Raw genomic sequence first — 21,955 nt, forward strand, 5'->3', positions numbered from 1 at the left:
CAGGCCAGCAATTGTAGCTCCACCCCAAATTAATCATGAAATGAGTGGCTAGGCAAGGCAGTTCAGAGTGTACCACGTCACTGTGGGTCTGAAGTCTCATACATTCCAAACCTGACACGCATTTCCTTCCATAAAGCCCACTTGTGAACCAGATGGGTTTTCACAACAATCAATGGTCGTTTCAATAACAATGACCACAAAACCAGCTTTATAACTCCACATTTTATGAGCTGACTGTGACATCAGCTACTGAGGCAGGATTTGAACCCACATCCTTTGTACCATTAGTTGAGGCCTCTGGATTACTCATTCAGTGACAATACCACTAAGCTGCCATCTTCCCCTCTTCCCCCCCCCCCCCCCCCCCCCCCCCCCCCCCCCCCCCCCCCCCCCATGTATTTTGTGGCTCAGTAGGTTTGTATGAACTCTTGATTACTTGAAACAAAAGCAGAAGTTGCTGCAAAAGCTCAGTAAATCTGGCAGCATCTGTGGAGAGAAATCAGAGTTAACGTTTCAGGTCAGAAACAGGAAGGATCACAGAACTGGTTCTGACGAAAGGACTCCAGACCCGAAACATTAACACTGATTTCTCGCCACAGATGCTGCGGAGTGAAGCTTATTTAACGGCCTTTTCAAACAGCTGAGTTGAGAGGGTGGTGCTGGAAAGGCACAGCAGGTCAGGCAGCATCCGAGGAGCTGTCCCTTGGATGCTGCCTGACCTGCTGTGCGTTTCCAGCACCGCACACTCGACTCTGCTCTCCAGCATCTGCAGTCCTCACTTTCTCCTTTTCAAAGAGCTGAGCTGGGCGTGATGGGCTGAATGGCCTCCTCCTGTGCTGGAATATTCTGTAATGTCTTACTCTCTGACCTTTTCTCTGCAGTGGATTTTCTGAGGAACTTGTTGTCACGTTCACTCAATCTGCGCGAACATCAACCCGAGAAGGCTTTGGAAGAACTTAGCATCGAAGGAATAGCAAAATACATCCTGCACAAAAAATGTAAGTTGTCAGTGAAATCGTGAGTATATTTTATGACCAGGATGTTATTTGGTTTTTAATTGTAGTTCATGTTTTTTTTAATTGGGGAAACAGCTTTTTTTTCTGCAGACTTTGCACCACCCCCCAATGTCAGTGATGAACTGGATTACTTTCAATAGCTATAACCTGCATTTGTATAGCCCTTATAATGCAATGAACATCTCAAAACACATCGCAGGAACAATATAAAGCAAATATTGACATTGTGCCATGAAGGCAGACATTAGGACAGGTGACCAAATGCATACCCACGGAGCTCAGAAGCATCTTAAAGGAGGAGAGGGAGTTGGAGATGTTTCTGAGGGGATTTTGAGAACTTGAGACGCTGGCTGCAGCAGGCCGGACTGCCAATGGCACAGCGATTAATATAGAGATCACGCAAGAGCCTGGAATTGGGGGGAGTGCAGCAATCTTGATAGTTGTAAAGCTGGATGGGTAAGGAAGTCAAAGGCAAGGATAAGAATTTTAAAATGGAAGCCAAGTCAGACTGAGTAAAGCTGCCTCTAGTTTTCTGACGTAGTAATTAAAATCCCGGCCTTTAAGCCTCCAACTCTGGGATCGGGCCCTCTTCAAGGAGCCGATGAGTATTGGGGGGGGGGGGGGGGGGTACATTTGTAATATGGCTAGGCAGTTTGATGATCAGCCTGTAAGTCTTTCCATGTCAGGCCGTACAAGTAGGACAGTCCCCCTGGTTAGCCGTGTTTGATATGAAATGGTGTTCCTCAACTACATCCTCTGATGATGGGCTAGTGACTTGTTCCAAAAACGTCTAGCTGGAGAAGCAGCTTTGTCTGCCTCGTGTGGCACGAGACGAGGGGAAGAAAAGAAGAAAGCTCCTTCTACTTTTTTCTAGTGAGGTGCTGCTGCCTTAGTTCAGAGGAGTTACCTCTTTGGCTGCTCTGATGTTTTAAATTTCCCAAGCTCCAGCCATCCCTCGAAGTGAAGCTTATTGTCACTGTCCTCTGTTACACTGTGCATCATTTCTGCCTCTAGTGTGGGGTCAGGTACTAGCTGCCAGCTTCAGCAGCCAGTGGAGATAGCATTAGTGACATTTCCCTGGTTATCTTTCGTCTTCACGGGATGTAGGTGCCAATGGCTAGGCCACCATTAATTGCCCATCCCTTGTGTTATGGACAAAACCTCGTCAAAACATATTAAGAAGGTAGCCTATACCCTCACAATTTCCTATTTTAAAGGCAGATGCTAGGCGTTGTGTTTTGGATGCAGTTCGATTGGTTAAACTACCAGGCTTGAAGCAAAGCACACTTCATTCATACATTATTGTTAACATACAACAAAGGGAAGAAGGAATTGGAAGAACCATTCTTGTGGAAAACTTAACAGAACAATAGATTATTTAACTACTGAACAGTAACTGCTCCAATGCAGTAACATTCCATAAATTCCATAAACACACTCTTGGCTAACGGCAAATTCAGTAAAATAGATTATCTCCCATGTAGTTTTTTTTTAGATTAGATTACTTACAGTGTGGAAACAGGCCCATCGGCCCAACAAGTCCACACCGACTCGCCGAAGCGCAACCCACCCATACCCCTACTCCTACATTTACCCCTTACCTAACCCTACGGGCAATTTAGCATGGCCAATTCACCTGACCTGCACATCTTTGGACTGTGGGAGGAAACCGGAGCACCCGGAGGAAACCCACACAGACAAGGGGAGAACGTGCAAACTCCACACAGTCAGTCGCCTGAGGCAGGAATTGAACCCGGGTCTCTGGTGCTGTGAGGCAGCAGTGCTAACCACCATGCCGCCCACTGTTCCAGCAGCAGAATCAGACAATCCCCACAGTGTGGAAACAGGCCCCTCAGCCCAACAATCCACACCAATCGTCCAAAGAGTAACCCAACCAGACCCATTGCCTTACCCTATTATCCTACGTTTACCCCTGAATAATGCACCTAACCTACACAAACCTGAACACTTTGGTGCAATTTTGCATGACCAATCCGCCCTAACCTGCACATCTTTGAAAAAAAAATCATGAGAAATCTCTGACAGAGTAGCAGTGAGAGATGTCCTGCAGCTTCCAGGCTCTGCTTCAAGACCCAGCAACAACAGCTACTGAAAACTCAAACTGGCTCTGTGGGAGCTTAACCCCACCCATTCAGGCTGCTTCTATTGTTACAACATTTAAAAAAAACCCAAGGTGCTTCAAGCTGGTAACTTTATTGGATCCACATTGATAGCTCTTGGACTCTGTCTTAAAACCGCTCATCAAAAAAACCCCACGACAAAATACACCTCTTAAAGCCAGGCCAAAAAAACCCAGGATAAACTACACTCTTAAAGCCATAGTATCATCACACTCATTCCTCTGGAAACTGTTCGAGCTTTCTGATCCATTTCCAAGGACTTTTAAGAACCATTCTCATTGCTGTGGGTCTGGAGTTGTATGTAGGCCAGACTCTGGATAAAGATTACAGATTTCTTTCCCAAAAAGAGATGGGAGAACCGGCTGAATTTTTAATGACAATAATTTCCTTTTATTTCAGCTTTTAATTCCAGATTTTAGTGAATTTAAGTTTCACCATTTGGCACTGGTCTCGAACCTATGTTCCCCCAGCATTTTAAGCCAGGCCTTTGGATGACTGATCCAGTGACAGTACTGCCTCCCCTCGAACTATGAACTATGAACTCTCACTCTGCAGGAACTGAGTTGCAATTCCAGCCTTACCATTTCAAGTTGCACCATTTGACAGGAGGACCATACCCTGATAACCAGGCAATACGATAACAGTCATACAACTTTAACCACATATCTTTATTAATCTTTTCTTCATGTTTTAAGGGACAAAAGTGAAGGAGTATTATTTTAAGTGTTGACTCTTGGTTGAACCCTAAGATTTTTATTCAATTTCCTTTCAGGTGAGAAGATTATATGCATGGTTGGAGCTGGCATATCGACATGTGAGTGTGTGGCTTTCTGAAAACCAGTCTCTTCCAAAAAGAGGCTTCCAAGATTTATTCTCCCCTCATGGGGAGAGGGAATTGAGACTGCATTTCTAGGGTTTTGTGAATTGAAAAGAAAACCATGGACTGTGGCAAGGCCAGCATCTGTTACCCGTCCCTAACAGTCTGTGAGCTGAGTGGCTTGCCTCACCATTTCAGAGGGCAGTTAACTATGTCACTGTGAGCCTGGAGTCACATGTAGACAAGGGTTTCCACCATAATCGGGTCAGGATATCTGGTTGGCATGGATGGGTTGGATCGAAGGGTCTGTTTCTGTGCTGTACATCTGAGTCTATGACCTGAAACACTAACTCTGACTTCTCTCCACAGACGCTGCCTGATCTTTTGAGCTTTTCTAGCAATTTCTGTTTTCGTTTCTGACTTTACGGCATCTGCAGTACTTTCGGGGTTAGTTTCAGTCAGATGTTTAGTATCAGAGGATGCACAAACAACCAAAATGGGAGGAGTGCAGAGATCTCCCAGAGCTGGCGGAGATTACAGAGATAGGAAAAGGGTGGGCAAGACTGAGGAGGGATTTGAAAACCCAAGAACAAAAGTCTTCAAATTGAGCAATTGCCTGACTGAGAACTAGTGTAGATGTGCCTTCACTTGCGCATGTACCAGATGGTAATGGGAGCAGTTCTGACGCAGAATCAAAGTTGCATTTTCACACAGGATCAGAGATTCTTCAATTTGAAGGCAGTTCAGTGTCAGAGACAGCAGCAACCTGCTCAAGAAAAGCGAAAGATCTGCTGATGCTGGAAGTCAGAGTTCCAGTGGTTTCTGGTTTTTGGTTTTGTTTTGTTTTTCTTCATGTTTTGTCTGTTTTCTCTTTCTCCTGTGCAGCGGCAGGGATCCCTGACTTCCGCAGCCCTGGTACTGGCCTCTATCACAACCTGCAGAAATACAACCTGCCCTATCCAGAGGCCATCTTTGAAACTGATTACTTCAAGGTGATTGTTGCTGCTTTTCCTGGATGTTAACGGTATCTGAGCGAGACAAGAGGATGACGGATGAGCTGTTAGTGCCTTACAAAAAGTAAGGTATTATATCCTCAGTGGGGCTCAGTTAGTTAAATTGGCTGGGCGGCTGGTTTTGTGATGCCAACTGTATGGGTTAAATGACTGCACCAGCTGATGTTACCATGACAGTCCCATCTTCTCAACCTCTCCACTCATCTGAGGGACAGTCACCCTCAGGTTAAACTCACCACCAGTCTCCCTCTCTCTCTCGCTCTCTCTCTCTCGCGCTCTCTCTCTCTCTCTCTCTCTCTCTCTCTCGCTCTCTCACACACCGCCCTCTCTCTCTTGTTGATGTTTGGGAAGCATTAGGATAGACTGCTATGTTTGATCACATTCCTTAAACTCTACCTCCTTGACTAAGCTTTTGGTCACCTGACCTAATATCACTGTGAATTGAAGTCACGTTTTCTTGTATTTCTGCAGAAAGTGTTGCTACATTAAATCTACACAAGTTGTTTACATTATAGTTTGGCCTTCCATTGTCAGCCATTCCTCAATTGATCGCACTTTTGTCTCCAGGAACCAGGTTTGAATCACATGTTGTGTGATAGCTTGAGGACCCTGGAGCAACTTTGTGATGATGTAACGGAGCTGCTCCCCCTCAGTAATGAATAGCACAGATTGGGCAGCATCAGAAAGGTAGAACAGGAATGTTAGGTGGGGTTCAGAAAATAGTCTCTTCATAATATCAGCGTCAGATTAGAACCTGGTATATCTGATTAACACCAAAGACTCTTACTGATGGCACTGTTCGCCAACATTCAAAAGAAGCCCAAGTCTGGAGTCAACTCTTGACCTTGTCTTTTATTTGGCAAGTCTGTTTTGAACCCAAACTCCTGGCTGTGGGTATCAAACCGCAAAACGAGCAATCCCGTTCCTGGGCTGGGGTGGTCAAGGCTGACATTTCAGTGCTTTACATAACACTGTCAGAGGTACTGTCTTTCAGAGCAAACTGAAGCCATGTCTGTTGGCTTGAGTGGAAGGGAAAAGACACCATGGCATTTTTGATGGAGAGTTGGGGAGTTCCCCTTGGCGTCATGACCAATATTTATCTTTCAATCAACATCTCACAAATAGATGATCTGATCCTTATCGCATTATCATTTGGGGGAGCTTGTTCGATGTAAATTGGGCGTTGCATTTCCTGTATTACAATCGTGACTTCTCAAGTATTTCACCGACTCTGAGACTCTGACGTCGGATGATGTGAAAGCAATGCAAATTTTTTTTAAAAGCTGCTGGTATACAAAGTACTGGTGTGCCAACGAAGACACGGTATTGCATCTGTCATTCCATCCCATTATCCCATCTTTCAGCTACGGAAGATGACGCTCAGGAAATTTCTGTTTTCGGGGAATGGGGGGATGTATGGAGCAATTATTGTGATGTTGTAGACTGGCCCTGTACTTTTGCTGCTTAGGGCAAGTTAAAGTTTCTCCGTTGTAAGGAATTGAATACCCACGTGGCTGTGACTGCCTATTGATGTCCTGTGTTACTTTATTAATGCTTATGACATTGATCTGTTACATTCCAGCAACACCCAGAACCGTTCTTTGCACTGGCGAAGGAGCTGTACCCCGGGCAGTTTAAGGTAAGGCTGTCATGTACATAAGAATTTGCAAAATATATTTGAGTCCAACTCTCCCTTTCGAATCCACTTTAACCATTTCCAGACTAACTCAGGCTTATTCTTGCTCATTAACTGGAATAGAAATGACAAGTAGAAGTAGGCCATTTGGCCCTTTGAGGTAAAAACAATGACTGCAGATGCTGGAAACCAGATTCTGGATCAGTGGTGCTGGAAGAGCACAGCAGTTCAGGCAGCATCCAAGGAGCAGCAAAATCGACGTTTCGGGCAAAAGCCCTTCATCAGGAATAAAGGCAGTGAGCCTGAAGCGTGGAGAGATCAGCTAGAGGAGGGTGGGGGTGGGGAGGAAGTAGCATAGAGTACAATGGGTGAGTGGGGGAGGGGATGAAGGTGATAGGTCAGGGAGGAGAGGGTGGAATGGATAGGTGGAAAAGGAGCTAGGCAGGTAGGACAAGTCCGGACAAGTCATGGGGACAGTGCTGAGCTGGAAGTTTGGAACTAGGGTGAGGTGGGGGAAGGGGAAATGAGGAAACTGTTGAAGTCCAAATTACTGCCTGAGGTTGAAGTGTTCCGAGGTGGAAGATGAGGCATTCTTCCTCCAGGCGTCTGGTGGTGAGGGAGTGGTGGTGAAGGAGGCCCAGGGCCTCCATGCCCTGGTCTTGGCGGAGCCCTCTGTTTATTCCTCTCCAGACGTCCCCAACAGTACCCTTCCACCGACACTCTCATTCGTTTGGCCGAACTGGTCCTTACCCTTAACAATTTCTCCTTCGAATCCTCCCACTTCCTCCAGACCAAAGGGGTAGCCATGGGCACCCGTATGGGCCCCAGCTATGCCTGTCTCTTTGTTGGCTACGTAGAACAGTTGAACTTCCATAATTACACCAGCATCACTCCCCACCTCTTCCTCCACTACATTGATGACTGCATTGGCGCCACCTCGTGCTCCCGCGAGGAGGTTGAGCAATTCATCAACTTCACCAACACATTCCACCCTGTCCTTAAATTTACCTGGACCATCTCTGACACCTCCCTCCCCTTCCTGGACCTCTCCATCTCCATTAATGACAACCGACTTGACACTGAAATTTTTTACAAACCCACCGACTCCCTCAGCTACCTGGATTACACCTCTTCCCACCCTACCTCTTGCAAAAATGCCATCCCTTATTCCCAATTCCTCCGCCTCCACCGTATCTGCTCCCAGGAGGACCAGTTCCACCACAGAACACACCAGATGGCCTCCTTCTTTAGAGACCGCACTTTCCCTTCCCACGTGGTTAAAGATGCCCTCCAACGCATCTCGTCCACGTCTCGCACCTCCGCCCTCAGACCCCACCCCTCCAACCGTAACAAGGACAGAACGCCCCTGGTGCTCACCTTCCACCCTACCAACCTTTGCATAAACCAAATCATCTGCCGACATTTCCGCCACCTCCAAAAAGACCCCACCACCAGGAATATATTTACCTCCCCACCCCTTTCTGCCTTCCGCAAAGACCGTTCCCTCTGTGACTACCTGGTCAGGTCCACTCCCCCCTTACAACCCACCCTCCCATCCTGGCACTTTCCCCTGCCACCGCAGGAACTGTAAAACCTGCACCCACACCTCCTCCCTCACCTCTATCCAAGGCCCTAAAGGAGCCTTTCACATCCAACAAAGTTTTACCTGCACGTCCACTAATATCATTTATTGTATCCGTTGCTCCCGATGCGGTCACCTCTACATTGGGGAGACTGGGCGCCTCCTAGCAGAGCGCTTTAGGGAACATCTCTGGGACACCCGCACCAATCAACCACACCTCCCCGTGGCCCAACATTTCAACTCCCCCTCCCACTCTGCCGAGGACATGGAGGTCCTGGGCCTCCTTCACCGCTGGTCCCTCGTCACCAGACGCTGGAGGAAGAACGCCTCATCTTCCACCTCGGAACACTTCAACCCCAGGGCATCAGTGTGGACTTCAACAGTTTCCTCATTTCCCCTTCCCCCACCTCACCCTAGTTCCAAACTTCCAGCTCAGCACTGTCCCCATGACTTGTCCGGACTTGTCCTACCTGCCTATCTCCTTTTCCACTATCCACTCCATCCTCTCCTCCCTGACCTATCACCTTCATCCCCTCCCCCACTCACCCATTGTACTCTATGCTACTTTCTCCCCACCCCCACCCTCCTCTAGCTTATCTCTCCACGTTTCAGGCTCTCTGCCTTTATTCCTGATGAAGGGCTTTTGTCCGAAACGTCGATTTTGCTGCTCCTTGGATGCTGCCTGAACTGCCGTGCTCTTCCAGCACCACTGATCCAGCATTTGGCCCTTTTGAGTCTGTTCTGCGACTCATTCAATTCAGTAGCCTGTTCCCACATTTTCCCCCACATCTCTTTCGCCCCAAGTGCTATGTCCAACCAGTCCTTGAGTTCATACAATGTTTTCGCCTTGACTGCTTTCTGTGGTAACAATTTCCACAGCTAATCACTCTGGGTGAGGGAAGGTTTCTTCATCTCAGTCCTAAATGCTTAGATTGTGACCCCTCGCTCTGGTCTCCCCGGACTTGGGGACATCTTTCCTGCAACTGCTCTGTCCCATTCTCTTTGAATTTCATAGCTTTCTGTGAGATCACCCCCACTTCATTTTTTCTAAACTGCAGTGAATATAGTCCAAACTGATTCAACCCCTCCTCATATGTCAGTCCCACCAGTCAGTTGAGCAAATCTTTGTGGCACTCCCTCTATAAGCCGAACATCCTTCCTCAGATAAGGAAACCAAGGCTGCACGCAGTATTCCAGCTGTGGCCTCAGCAAGGACCTGCATAATTGCAGTAAGACATTAGTAGGGAGGTGAATAGCCCCTTGTATTATCACTGGCCTGTTAATCCAGAGACCCAGGTTCGAATCCCACCACGGCAAAGGTGGAATTTGAATTCAATAGATATTGAACATACAGCGCAGTACAGGCCCTTCGGTCCTCAATGTTGCACCGACCTGTGGAACCGATCTGAAGCCTATCCGTCCTAAACTCTTCCATGCATGTGCTTATCCAATATCTGGAATTAAGAATCTAATGACTATTATAAATCCATTGCCAATTGTGGGAAAAACCCACCTAGTTCACCAATGTCCTTTTAGGGAAGGCACCTACCATCCTTACCTGGTCTGGCCTACATGTAACTCCAGACCCACAGCAATAGGGTTGACTCTTAACTGCCCTCTGAGCAATTAGGGATGGGGCAATAAATGCTGCCTGGCCAGCGACGCCCTCTCTCATCCTGTTAAAGAATAAAGAAAAATTCCTATGTCTGTGAAGGCCACCATACCATTTGCCTCCTTTGCTGCCTGCTACCTTCAGAAACCACTGTACACCCAGGTCTGGTAATGCAGTCAGGATACTCCGTGCTCCATAGGCTAAGAAAGTAAATCTTCAGTGTAACACAGGGACAAACTTTGATCAAAGCACATTCCCCTTACTCTTTCTGTCTACTTGAAAAATGAACATCTCTCTTCTGCAGCCCACAGTTTCCCATTATTTCATGCGGATGCTAAGGGACAAGGGACTGCTGTTACGATGTTACACACAGGTAGGCAGCACCAGTCGACCATCTTATTCCTGTTTTTACCAATGGCTCACAAACTGCATGCTCTCCTGAAATAAAGCCAATGTGCGGGAGTTCTGAACTAAAAGTAGAAAGTGCACGAGAAACTCAAGGACTGAAGAGGTCTATCAGACTTAAAAGGTTAACTGTTTCTCTGCACGGATGCTGCCATTCCTGCTGAGTTCCCCAGTGCTTCCTGGTTTTGTTTTGGATGTGAGAGTTCAAAGGGAGAGGCATTCTGCGTCGACTTTCTCTCCCCCCACTGGGAGTTTAGTACAGTAGCGGAGATGGAGTGTTACAGTTCACTTGGGGAGGCCATGTTGCTGTGACAGTCGGTAGGTTTTACAGGCATGTTGCTGTCTGGTGCTGTGGGCAGAGATGTTGGAGGCTCCAATTCTCTTTCCATGATACAGGAGCCTCTCCTGCTGCTCTGTGACAGAATACTGTGTTTGCAGGTTGATCAACCTGTTTGCCCACTCTATGAACACACCTTCCTTTGCCAGCAACTCCTGGAGTGGGACTCTAACCTGGAGCTTCTGACTAAGAGGCAGGGGTGCTACCCACAAGGGCCACAAGACCCAATTCAGTAACGGGGAGTCTAAGTGGAAAGCAGCAAATCGTGTGTGTTTCCCCCCTCCTGTTGCTTCTGAGTTGGCTGCCATCTAGTGGCCCAGCAGATAACTGATATCTTACTGCTGGCTCTCGTCCTAGCAAGTGGGTCCAAACAGATCATGAAAGTGTATTTGCCCAATTAACAGCTCCTGGGGGAGACCTGTTTACCTGGCCTACTGACCTGCTGGCAACCTGCACATGTCAGAAGCATCCATGAAAGTGACCCCAGTGAGGGCTTGCTTTCTGACTATTTATCTGACCTTGTGAAATGCTAACTCCGCTTTGGGATGCAGTTAGATGGGAGCTGGTCACATTTTAACAAATAGCCTGGGCAGTTTTGCTATTTGCCTTTACAATGTCGTTAGACTATTTGCCCACAGGAAACCTCCCCAGCTTATCTTCATCTAACAAAACAGAAGTGGATGGGAAAGCTCAGCAGGTCTGGCAGCATCTGTGAAGAAAGATCGGAGGGACGGTGTGGATTTGATGGGCCGAATGGCCTGCTTCCATACTGTAGGGATATTATGATAATCTTTAATTTCTGGTGTTAATTAAGGGATAAAAATTGGTAGGTTCACTGGGCTAAACCCAAGAGAGTACCAAATGATTTTTGAGGTATTGACCTGAACAGGCAAACTGGGTTGGGTTTATTGTCTAATTTGGCAGTACAGCACTCCCTCAGTATTGGCCTGGCGCTTCGGTCTTGACTTTTATGCTCAAGCCCTGGAGTGGGGTTTGAACCCAGAACCCAGTGAGTCAGAGGGGAGAGTGCTTCCCACTGAGCCACGGCTGACTCCAGAGCACAGGCAACTTCTATCCGTGACTGTACTTTTCCCTTCTTTCCCAACTTGAGATGTTGTCGAGTCACAGCTCCTTATTGCTATTGAGGGAGTGCAGTGACTTTGGAATTGGCCTCTGTTCCAACGGTCATGACTCTTGGGTGAAAGAACATTCTTCCTGGCATCGCACCTTTGTTGTTATTCTTCTTTAATGCTCTATTTTAGAACATTGACACGCTAGAACGTGTCGTTGGACTACAGGACGAGGACTTGATAGAGGCACACGGGACATTCTACACCTCCCATTGCACTAACCGCACGTGCAATAAGCTGTATAACTTGGACTGGATGAAAAGTAAGTCTGCCTTCCAACCAGAGTATCAGCATCTTTATATTGTAGCCATCATATTGGGTCAGTAAACCAGTATTCACACACTTTTCTGACAGCACTTCCTCAGCTCAGCACTGCATTGTCAACCTGGCTTATCCATTCAAATCTCCAAAGTTTTTAAAACTTCACAGGATGTGTTGGCTGGGCCATTTGTTGTTCTTGATCAGAGTGGTGCTGGAAAAGCACAGCAGGTCAGGCAGCATCCGAGGAGCAGGAAAAGCGACGTTTCGGGCAAAAGCCCTTCATCAGAGCTATTCCTGATTAGGGGCTTTTGCCTGAAACATGATTTTCCTGCTCCTCGGATGCTGCCTGACCTGCTGTGCTTCTCCAGCACCACTCTGATCTAAACTCTGGTTTCCAGCATTTGCAGTCCTCACTTTTGCCCATTTGTTGTTCTTCCCTAATGGGGTTTGTAGGAAGTAAGAACAACTTTCACCACTTTGAGTTTCCTGTGCTCTTTTATAAGATCACAGCTGAGCTGTCTCCACTTTCCAGCCTGTCCCCAATACCCTGGCCTGTCGAGAATCTAGTCCCCTTGAGAAAGTGGTGGCAAGCCCCCTCCTTGAACCGTTGCAGTCTGTGTGGTGTAGAGACACCCACAGTGCTCTTTGGAAAGGAGTTCCAGAATTCTGACCCAGCGACACTGAATGAACGGTGATACATTTCCAAGTCAGTGGTGAGTGAGTTGGAAGGGACTTTGCATGGGGTGGTGTTCCCATGTACCTGCTGCACTTATCCTTCTAGATTGTAGAGGCTACTGGTTTGGAAGGTGCAGATAAAGCAGCCTTGGCAAATTCCTGCACTGCATCTCGTGGATGGTACTATGTTGTCACCACATGGGTGGGTGTTGCAGGGATTGAATGTTGACGCTGGTGGGATGGGTTACCAGTCAAGCAGGCTGCTTTGTCCTGAATGCTGTCCCATCCAGGCAGTAGAGGAGTATTCTGAGCCGACAAGCTTCTAACTACATTTGGACAGGTACGTGAATAGGAAAGAATTGAGAGTGCGATGCTGGAAAAGCACAGCAGCTCAGGCAGCATCCAAGGAGCAGCAGAATTGACGTTTCGGGCAAATGTCCCTCATCATCAGGAAGGAATAAGAAAGGTTTAGAGCAATATGGGCCAGATGCAAAGAAATTGGGTGAGTTTAGATTGGGAAACCTGGTCGGCATGGAGAAGTTGGGCTGAAGGGTCTGTTTCTGTGCTGTCTGACTCTGACTCTAAACTGGGGAAAGTCAGAAGTCACACAATACCGGGTTATGGTCCTACAGGTTTATTTGAAATCACGAGCTTTTGAAGCAGTACTTTGTGATTTTAAATAAACCTATTGGACTATAACCTGGTGTCAGAGACTTCTAACCTTGTCCACCCCAGTCCAACAGCAGCATCTCCACATCATGTCTACCTTCTAATTGGGGAGTGAGAGAGTGACTGTTACTGGTTTTTCCGAGCTGTTTGTAGAGGCAGCTTAGTACTATATCTAAAATAGTTAAACTTTTAAGTGAATTCTCAGCAAAACAGTCGTCAGGACTTGAAGCTTTCCTTATCTTGATTTTACTTCACAGATCAACCCTCGCCATCAGTTGTAAGACTGAGAGGAGTTTTCAAGTCACCGCAATGTTTGGGTGACTTGGTTATCTCTCAGGCCCTGTGCAATGTTGAGCATAGTATTCACATCACAAGACACACTGCTGTGCAGTGTTGACTGTTGCACTGTTACAGTGACAGTTGTTGCCAGACTTGAGCTTTTCCAGCATTTTATGTTTTCGTTACTGTGCAGTGTTAACTTTGAGCTCGCCTGAGTCTGCAGCTGATGGGACAAAGTGGAGCAAAACCACCTCCCAGCAATAGGTGGCACTGCCATTAAAGAAAGTGATCTATTTAAGCCTCCCTTTTCTGCTCTCTGTTCCCCTTCTCACATACAAAACTTGTTTTCACAGACCTGTCACTTGCCTTAATACGAACACAAAGGTACCTGGTTTTAATTGTATGCTGGTCTCTAGTTTCATGGCTGCACATTACAATAACTAGCCTTTTGTACAATAATGATTACACTGTGTTTCATTGATTCTCGGGCACTTTCACACATCCAGCAGTCATGACAGGTGCTCTATAAATGCAAGTATTTTTTAACTCGGTTGTGACTTCAGGACACCCCAAGGATTTGAACTATTTAATGTCTCATCTGAAAAAAGGCATCTTCAACATTGTGGCAATCCCTCAGTCTTGACCCTCTGATGATTCAGCACTCCCTCAAGCGCTGACCCTCCGACAGTGCGGCGTTCCCTCGGCGCTGACCCTCCGACAGTGCGGCGTTCCCTCGGCGCTGACCCTCCGACAGTGCGGCGCTCCCTCGGCGCTGGCCATAAAATGCACAATGCTACCCCAGTCCTTGCATTTGTATAACACCTTATTGCCACTGAAGCAGATAAGGTAGTGAAAATAAAAGATCCCATGATGCTGTCTCAATGAGAAGTAGGATACGTTTCCCCGTTTACCTGGTTTTTAAAAATTCTTCCATGGGGCATGGGTCTTATTGGCAAGGCCAGCATTTATTACCCCTGGACAGGCTGGTCTGCTCAGAGGGCTGTTAAAAGTTAAACACATTGAGAGAGTCTGGAATTACATGTAGGGACATCCTGACTGAGTGAGGATGACAGATTTCCTTTGAACCACTGATTGGTTTTAATGATTTATCAACTGAATTGAGAGTGAACCAGATGCTGTGGAGGGATTTGAACCCATGAGCCCCGAGAATTGACTCAAGCCCCTGGATTGCTACGCTAATGGCATTACCGCTGAGCTGCCATCTCCAGATAAATTTTCTTTTTTTCTTAGTTCCCTCTACTACTGTTGTCTGGCGCAGTATTTTGTGATGCTTGATTGCAGCTTTATGATGTGCATTCAGTTGTTAATCTAATATCTCCCTCTTGTTTTGTTTTGTTTTGTTTAATCTGTCAAACAGCACAGATCTTCACAAAGCCACTGCCAAAATGTGAAGAGTGCAATTCCGTCGTGAAACCTGGTGAGTAAAATCGAACAAGGTGGAAGATGCCCTTGGTCAAATCTAAGCTCGCTACATCCGAATGTAGATGTGGTGTTAGCGGGCTGCTATATTCAATGTGTTTCTTGGAAGAGGAGGAGACTGTGGAGTCCCTTGACCCAGCACTGTCATTCAAATACATTTTGATTATGGAGGGAAACGGGGAGCATCGACCAGAGTTCCTGATACTGAATCACAATCCAACCTGGGAATCTGAACCCATGCACGAGGGTGGAATCCTACAGTGATGCAGTATCCTCCACAGTCACTGCCTCTGGGCATTCTTGGTTTCGATATGAATAGAGACCATCTGGACAAGATACCAGTAGGTTACAGGTGCTGACGAAACACTGTCTTGTGCAAAAATCATGTTCAGTATGAAGGAGAGGGATTATCGATGGGAAGATGAATGTTAATACCATGTTGATATCATCTTATGGGCAAACTAATCGGTTCTGGGAAACGATACCAAACTATTTTTCCACAGTCTCATTTCCACTCTCATGGAGTTAGTTTCTGTCTCTCCTCTTCAGAATCTGGAACACATGGCACAGTTCCAAAAACACGTCATACCACGTTTGAAACATTAATGTTGTTTCTCACTCCTTGGATGCTGCCAGAACTGCTGAGTTTCTCCAGCACACTCAGTTTTTACACATTCTGGGTCATTCCGCAGGGTGTAAAGGGTGATTTACCGTCTGTGTCGTCTCAGGAAAATTGGTGTGCGCAAATAATGTTTCTCGTTTCTACCACCCTGCTGCTTGTCTCCCGTAGCCCAACAGAGACACGTCATTGTCTCATCAAACTGGCTGTGAGAAACATGATATTAAAACATGCCTCTGATTTTGGGAAAGGACACTATTGTGTACTGAGTTTAATCCTTATTTCATTCCTCTAAATAGATATCGTGTTCTTTGGTGACAGTCTCCCCCAACGATTCTTTGCGACTATAGAGTCCGTAAGTACAGATGCCGATGGCATAATTGGTCCTGACAGTGTGTGGTTTTTAAAAAAAAAAGTTAGAGTAGCAAATGCCGAGGCCACCGTGCTGCAGTCCGTTTGGTGTAGGCACACCCGCAGTGCTGCTAGCGAGGCAGTTGCAGGATTTTGACCCGGTAATGTTGAAACTTTCAAGTCAGAATGGTGAGGGAACTTGGAGCAGTGGTGTTCCCAACTATCTGCTCCTGTTGTCCTTTTAGATGGTAGTGGTCATGGGTTTGAAATGTGCTGTAGAAGGTCTCTTGCTGAGTTGTTGCAGTGCATCTTGTGGTTGGCTCTTGCTGCTGCAACTGAGCGTTGATGGTGGAGGGTGTGAACGTGTGTCAATCAAGTGGCACTTTGACTTTCTTGAGTGTTGTTGGGGCTGCACTCATCCAGGCAGGTGGGGGTGTTCCCTCATACTCCCAACTTGTGTCTTGTAGATGCGGATAGGCTTTTGGGAGTCAGGAGGTGTATTACTTGCTACAGGATTCCCAGCCTCTGACCTGCTCTTGCAACCATTGTCCGGTTCAGTTTCTGGTCAATGGTAAACACCCAGAATGGTGAAAGTGGGGGATTCAGCAATGATAATGCCATTGACTGTCCAAAAAAAAAGGGCAATGGTTCGATTCTTTGTTGTTGGGAGTCTTGCTGTGTTTGGACATGGATGGCGAAGGAGTCTCGATGGTGCTGAATATTGTGAAACCATCGGTGAACAGCCCCTGTTCTGACCTTACGATGGAGAGCACCGTGATGGAGCAGCTGAAGATGATTGGGCCTAGGACACTACCACGCAGCAAGGGGTGCTTATGGCACAGAGGTAGTGTCCCTACCTCTGAACCAGGTGGCTTGGTTCAAGTCCCATAAGTGTATTACAACAACAGTGAGCAGATTGGTTAGGAAGGTATGTACCTGCAGAGAGATCCTGGAGCTAGCCAGGCTGATGTTCAGCTTTGTGCTGAACCCGGGGAGAGTTTTACCCAGAATTCCCATCGATTCCAAGAGGTCCTTGATGCCACACCCAGTCAAATATGACCTTGATGTTGAGGGCAGACCCTCTGACCTCAATTGTGAGCAGGAAATCTGCGGTCCTTCCAATCGGAAAAACAGCAGATTTCTCACCAGAGTGGCCGGAACTACAGACAAAAAAAGAGAGGAGTGAGGATCCATTGAGTTACAGTAATTCAAGTTCTGATGAAGGATGAGCAATGTTTCAAAACTTGCCCAGCAAGTTCCCTTGAAATGATTAGACTCAGGAAACGGCCAGTAAATGATGCACGATTAGCGGTGAGTTTTAAGACATGTTTGAGGTCACTTTGTGTTCGTATGAGGTTGAAAGGTCTATTATTAGTTCTTCAAAAAATCTGTTGCAACATCATCTCCTCTTCTATTGTAAGGGCGTATTGGACTTTGTTACAGGAAAGCATGACAATTATCTTAAATCACTTTTCTGTGCTTGTCAGTCCTCCTGCCTGTGAAAGCATGTGCTGCCTGTTAGATTAGATTACCTACAGCGTGGAAACAGGCCCTTCAGCCCAACCAGTCCACACCGACCCTCTGGAGAGTTACCCACCCAGACCCATTTCCCCTACATTTTACCCCTGACTAATGCACCTAACAATATGGGCAATTTAGAATGGCCAATTCACCCTAACCTGCACATCTTTGTGCGTGTGGGAGGAAACCCACGCAGACACTGGGAGAATGTGCAAACTCCACACAGACAGTCGCCTGAGACTGGAATCTAACCTGGGACCCTGGTGCTGTGAGGCAACAGTGCTAACCGCTGAACTACTGTGCTGCCTATTTATATTATTCTGTTCATTCATTCACACCATGTGGGTGTCACTGACTAGGCCACCATTTATTGCCAATCCCTAATCGCCCTTGAGAAGTGAGTTGCCTCCTTGAAAGCCCACCTAATGTGGGAACATCCACAGAGCTCTCAGATAGAATAAATGCCTTCAGAATGTTGAACATATCCATTAAATCTTCCAGTAAACCTATCTGCATTAAAGAGGACTGATTGTGGATAGATTCTGTTGTGTTCATTCCAAACTCTACTTCCTGTCACCAAGTCCCCTTTACCCTAGAGCCTCACGCTTGCTGACCTATTGGGTTTCTCATTAAGCAAGACCTCGGTTTTTAAATTCTTCTATGGGCTGTCACTCCACCCAAATCCCTGTGACTTCTTCCACCCAATCTTCCAGGATTTCTGCACTCCCCTTGGGGACTCTGTGAGCCCTTGTCTAATTATCAGTCCCACCCCAGACTGCCTTTCACCTGAAGTTCACACGAAGCATCTCCAGGAGGATTGGGCCTGGAGTCTCCAGGAATTAAAGGTCAATTTCCAGGGCACTGCTGGGTGCAAACATGGAGGAAATCCAAAGCATCATGGGAAAAACTTTGGTTGTTCCCCTCAAGCATTTCTCTTCACCAGGATTAAAATGGCTGTGGGATGTTTGAGTAATGGGTGGGGGTGCAACATATATGATGAAGTTAAAAAGCTCAGAACACCAGGTTACATTCCAACAGGCTTATTCAGAAGCGCTACTCCTTCATCAGCTGGTTGTGGTGTATAATATTGTAAGACAAAAGAATTTATGGCTAAAGATTACAGTGTCATACAGTGATATATTGAACAAATTGTTAAGTCTTTCATTTTTTAGAATGCAGGTTTTGGTTCATTAATATGAAAATCCCAGAACTACTTTTAAGTCACCACCACAATACGTACGATGAAACCTCCAGGAATAGATTTAATCCCAGTTGGTCCCCCTGTTTGATTCCAGCTCTACCCAAACTACTGCTTTAATTAAAGCTTTCAAGTGACCGGCCTTGAGGAAAGATTGTCAAAGCCGTGTGCTTTACCCAGTGTGTTTCATCGTGGCGGGTGAATATTGGTGAAACATTCTGTAGTTACTCGTTTCCAGATTGTCCAACATAGGAACTCCACTCACTCACTTCCCCCCCCCAACCAATGATCACCACATTAAACACCAGCTTCTGATCCTTGCCTTCAACATACAAGCGTATTTTTAACTTCACAAGGCAATTACCTGTTTTGACCCTGAAACTACATTGACAAGCAAGAATCAGGCACGTTGTTTATGAACCTGTACTCTTCCACTCCTGCTTTAATGAGCACTTTTGTTTTCTGTTCAGGATTTTCCAAAGTGCGACCTCCTCATCATCATGGGCACCTCCCTGCAGGTGCAACCATTTGCGTCTCTCGCCAGCAGGTCTGTGTGGGAACAGATTTTTCCGGGTTCAGAAGGAGAGGAGGTGGGGTGGGGGGGAGTGGGGCGGAGCGGGGCATTTGAGGGGTGGTAGTGGTGGAGGGAAATGCTGTAAGTTACAGGTTTAAAACTAAGAAACATGCTGCAGAGAAATCTGTAGTGCTGATGGAAGACATTGTGCTTTAAAGGTTATGGAAGCGTGAGGTTAGATCCAGATTATCCATGGTTTGATTGAATGGTAGTGAAGGGCTGAATGGCCTCCTCCTGTAGTACAAACTCAGCATCTAACTCATTGCCCAGAGCTGTTTTGATGAAAGATTTCTATTTCAAATGTTGCCCGTGAGTCAGAGAGATGTACAGCACAGAAACAGACCGTGGTCCAATTTGTCCACACCAACCAGATATCCGAAATTAATCTAGTCCCATTTGCCAGCACCTGTTCCATATCCCTCTAAACCCTTCCTATCCATGTACCCATCCAGATGTTGTAATTGTACCAGCCTCCACCACTTCCCCTGGCAGCTCATTCCATACACATACCACCCTTTGTGTGAAAACCTTGCCCCTTCGATCCCTTTTAAATCTTGCCCCTCTCACCTTAAACCAGTATTCTCTAGTTTTGGGCCCCACTATCACAGGAAAAGCCCTTGTCTATTCCCCCTATCCATGCCCCTCATGATTTTGTAAACCCTGATCATCCCTCCACCTCTGAACACTCCAGAGAAAATAGCCCGCCTTTTCGGCCACTTTCTATATAGCTCAAACTTTTCAACCCCAATAATGTTCTTGTAGGTCTTTTCTGAACCTTTTCAAGTTTCACAACACCTTTCCTATAGCAGGGAGACCAGAAGTGGATGCAGTATTCCAAAAGTGGCCTAACCACTGTCCGGTACAGCTGCAACATGACATCCCAACTCCTGTACTCAATACTCTGACCGATAAAGGTTGGAGTCTCAAACACTGCCATCATGAGCTGTGAGGTCTATTTTGGACACTGGTGATTCTGCATTTTCAAGTTTCCCCTTGCTCACACTTAATAATTCTGTGGTTTTGAACAGAGCCCTGGCGCTGAACGTAGTTCTTAATCCATAATGTAGCTTCATGTGGTGTAAAAACAAATCACTGCCCTGTCACCATCCTGGGCTGGCACACTTAAACAGCACGATGGGAGAATCTTCACACAGGGGATGGTGACATAACGGGACCATCAGTGGTTTCAGTAATTCAGAGCCCCAGGTTAATACTCTGTGGCTGTGGCCTAGCGAACAATGGAATGAATTGAAAGCCAGTCTAGATTTATGGCACAGTGATAGTGTCCTAATGAACTTGATGGCCTGGGTTCAAGTCCCACGTGCTCCTGAGATGTGCAGTAACATTTCTGAACAGGTATCCTTACCCAGTCATTAGATTCGAGATCAGCGTGGGCTAGGTCATGTGCAAGGGTTAAATGCAGCCCCAACCAGTCCAGGAGCAGCACTGACGTCTCTCCTTGGCCCTGCTCCATACTCGCAACATTGTGTTTGGCTCTGAGCTGTCCCTCTGATAAACACTTAGCTCACCAACTCCCCTCTGTAGAAAAGCCAAGCCAGATCAGTTGGAGCAGGGCCAAAGAGGTACCTCGCCAACACTTTCTGGGATAAAAACAACTTGCTGGAGAAACTCAGCAGGTCTGGCAGCATCAGTGGAGAGAAAACAGAGTTAACATTCTAAGTCAGCTATGATTCTTTTTACAAGTCTGATATGACTCATCCTCTGAAGAGGCACCTTCCCCTCCCACTGCAGGAATTGCCAAACCTGCTCCCACACCCCCCCCCATCACCTCCATCCAAAGCCCCAAAGGAGCCTTCCACATTCATCAAAATTTCACCTGTACTTCCACGCGTCATTTATTGTATCCGTTACTCCCGATGCAGTCTCCTCTACACTGGGGAGACTGGACGCCTTCTTGCAGTGCGCTTCAGTGAACACCTCTGGGACATCCGCACCAATCAACCACAGCATCCTGTGGCCAAACGTTTCCACTCCTCCCTCCCACTCTGCTGCGGACATGCAGGTCCTGGGCCTCCTCCATCGCCACTCCCTCACCACCCGACGCCTGGAGGAAGAATGCCTCATCTTCCATTTCAGGATCCTCCAACCCCAGGGCGTCAATATGGACTTCACCAGTTTCTTCATTTCCACTGCCCCTCCTTACCCCAGTTCTAACCTTCCAACTCAGTACAGCCCTCAATGACCTGTCCCACTTGTCAATCTTCCTACCCACCTATCCACTCCACCCTTCTGTCTGACCTATCACCTTTACCCCACCTCATCCACCTATTGCACTCTCAGCTACCTTCCCCCCCCCCCCCCCACCCCCCCCCCACAGCCTCACCACTCATATTTACCTCTCCATCCCAGAGGCTCCCAGCCTCATTCCTGATGAAGAGCTTCAGCCCGAAACATTGATTCTCTTGCTCCTCGGATGCTGCCTGACCTGCTGTGCTTTTCCGGCACCACACTAAGCTTCACTCTGAAGAAATCATACTGTGCTCGAAACATTATCTCTGTTTCTGTCTCAGTAGATGTTGCCTGACCTGCTGAATTTCTCCAGCGCTTTTGTTTTTCAGATTTCCAGCATCTGCAGTAATTTGCTTTGATTTGAGGCCTTTATGGACAGATAGTAAATGCTGGCTTTGCCAGTGGTACCCGCATTAAATTTTAAAGAGT

The 21,955-nt window shown here is 46.9% G+C and overlaps 1 protein-coding gene across 3 annotated transcripts in view; it reads left to right on the plus strand.

Annotated features, from left to right (window-relative positions):
* The window catches only part of sirt2 (sirtuin 2 (silent mating type information regulation 2, homolog) 2 (S. cerevisiae)), a 42,739-nt gene that overhangs the window by 12,200 nt on the left and 8,584 nt on the right, over positions 1 to 21,955 (plus strand). For all 3 annotated transcript variants that reach the window (XM_060856002.1, XM_060855999.1, XM_060856001.1), the window contains exons 4-12: positions 882 to 998; positions 3,930 to 3,971; positions 4,860 to 4,966; positions 6,570 to 6,626; positions 10,122 to 10,190; positions 11,822 to 11,951; positions 14,952 to 15,011; positions 15,932 to 15,987; positions 19,173 to 19,249. In XM_060856002.1, coding sequence (XP_060711985.1) covers positions 882 to 998; positions 3,930 to 3,971; positions 4,860 to 4,966; positions 6,570 to 6,626; positions 10,122 to 10,190; positions 11,822 to 11,951; positions 14,952 to 15,011; positions 15,932 to 15,987; positions 19,173 to 19,249 — 715 coding nt within the window. The remainder of the gene's footprint in view (positions 1 to 881; positions 999 to 3,929; positions 3,972 to 4,859; positions 4,967 to 6,569; positions 6,627 to 10,121; positions 10,191 to 11,821; positions 11,952 to 14,951; positions 15,012 to 15,931; positions 15,988 to 19,172; positions 19,250 to 21,955) is intronic.

Source organism: Hemiscyllium ocellatum, chromosome 47, assembly GCF_020745735.1.
Source record: "Hemiscyllium ocellatum isolate sHemOce1 chromosome 47, sHemOce1.pat.X.cur, whole genome shotgun sequence".
Lineage (NCBI taxonomy): Eukaryota > Metazoa > Chordata > Chondrichthyes > Orectolobiformes > Hemiscylliidae > Hemiscyllium > Hemiscyllium ocellatum.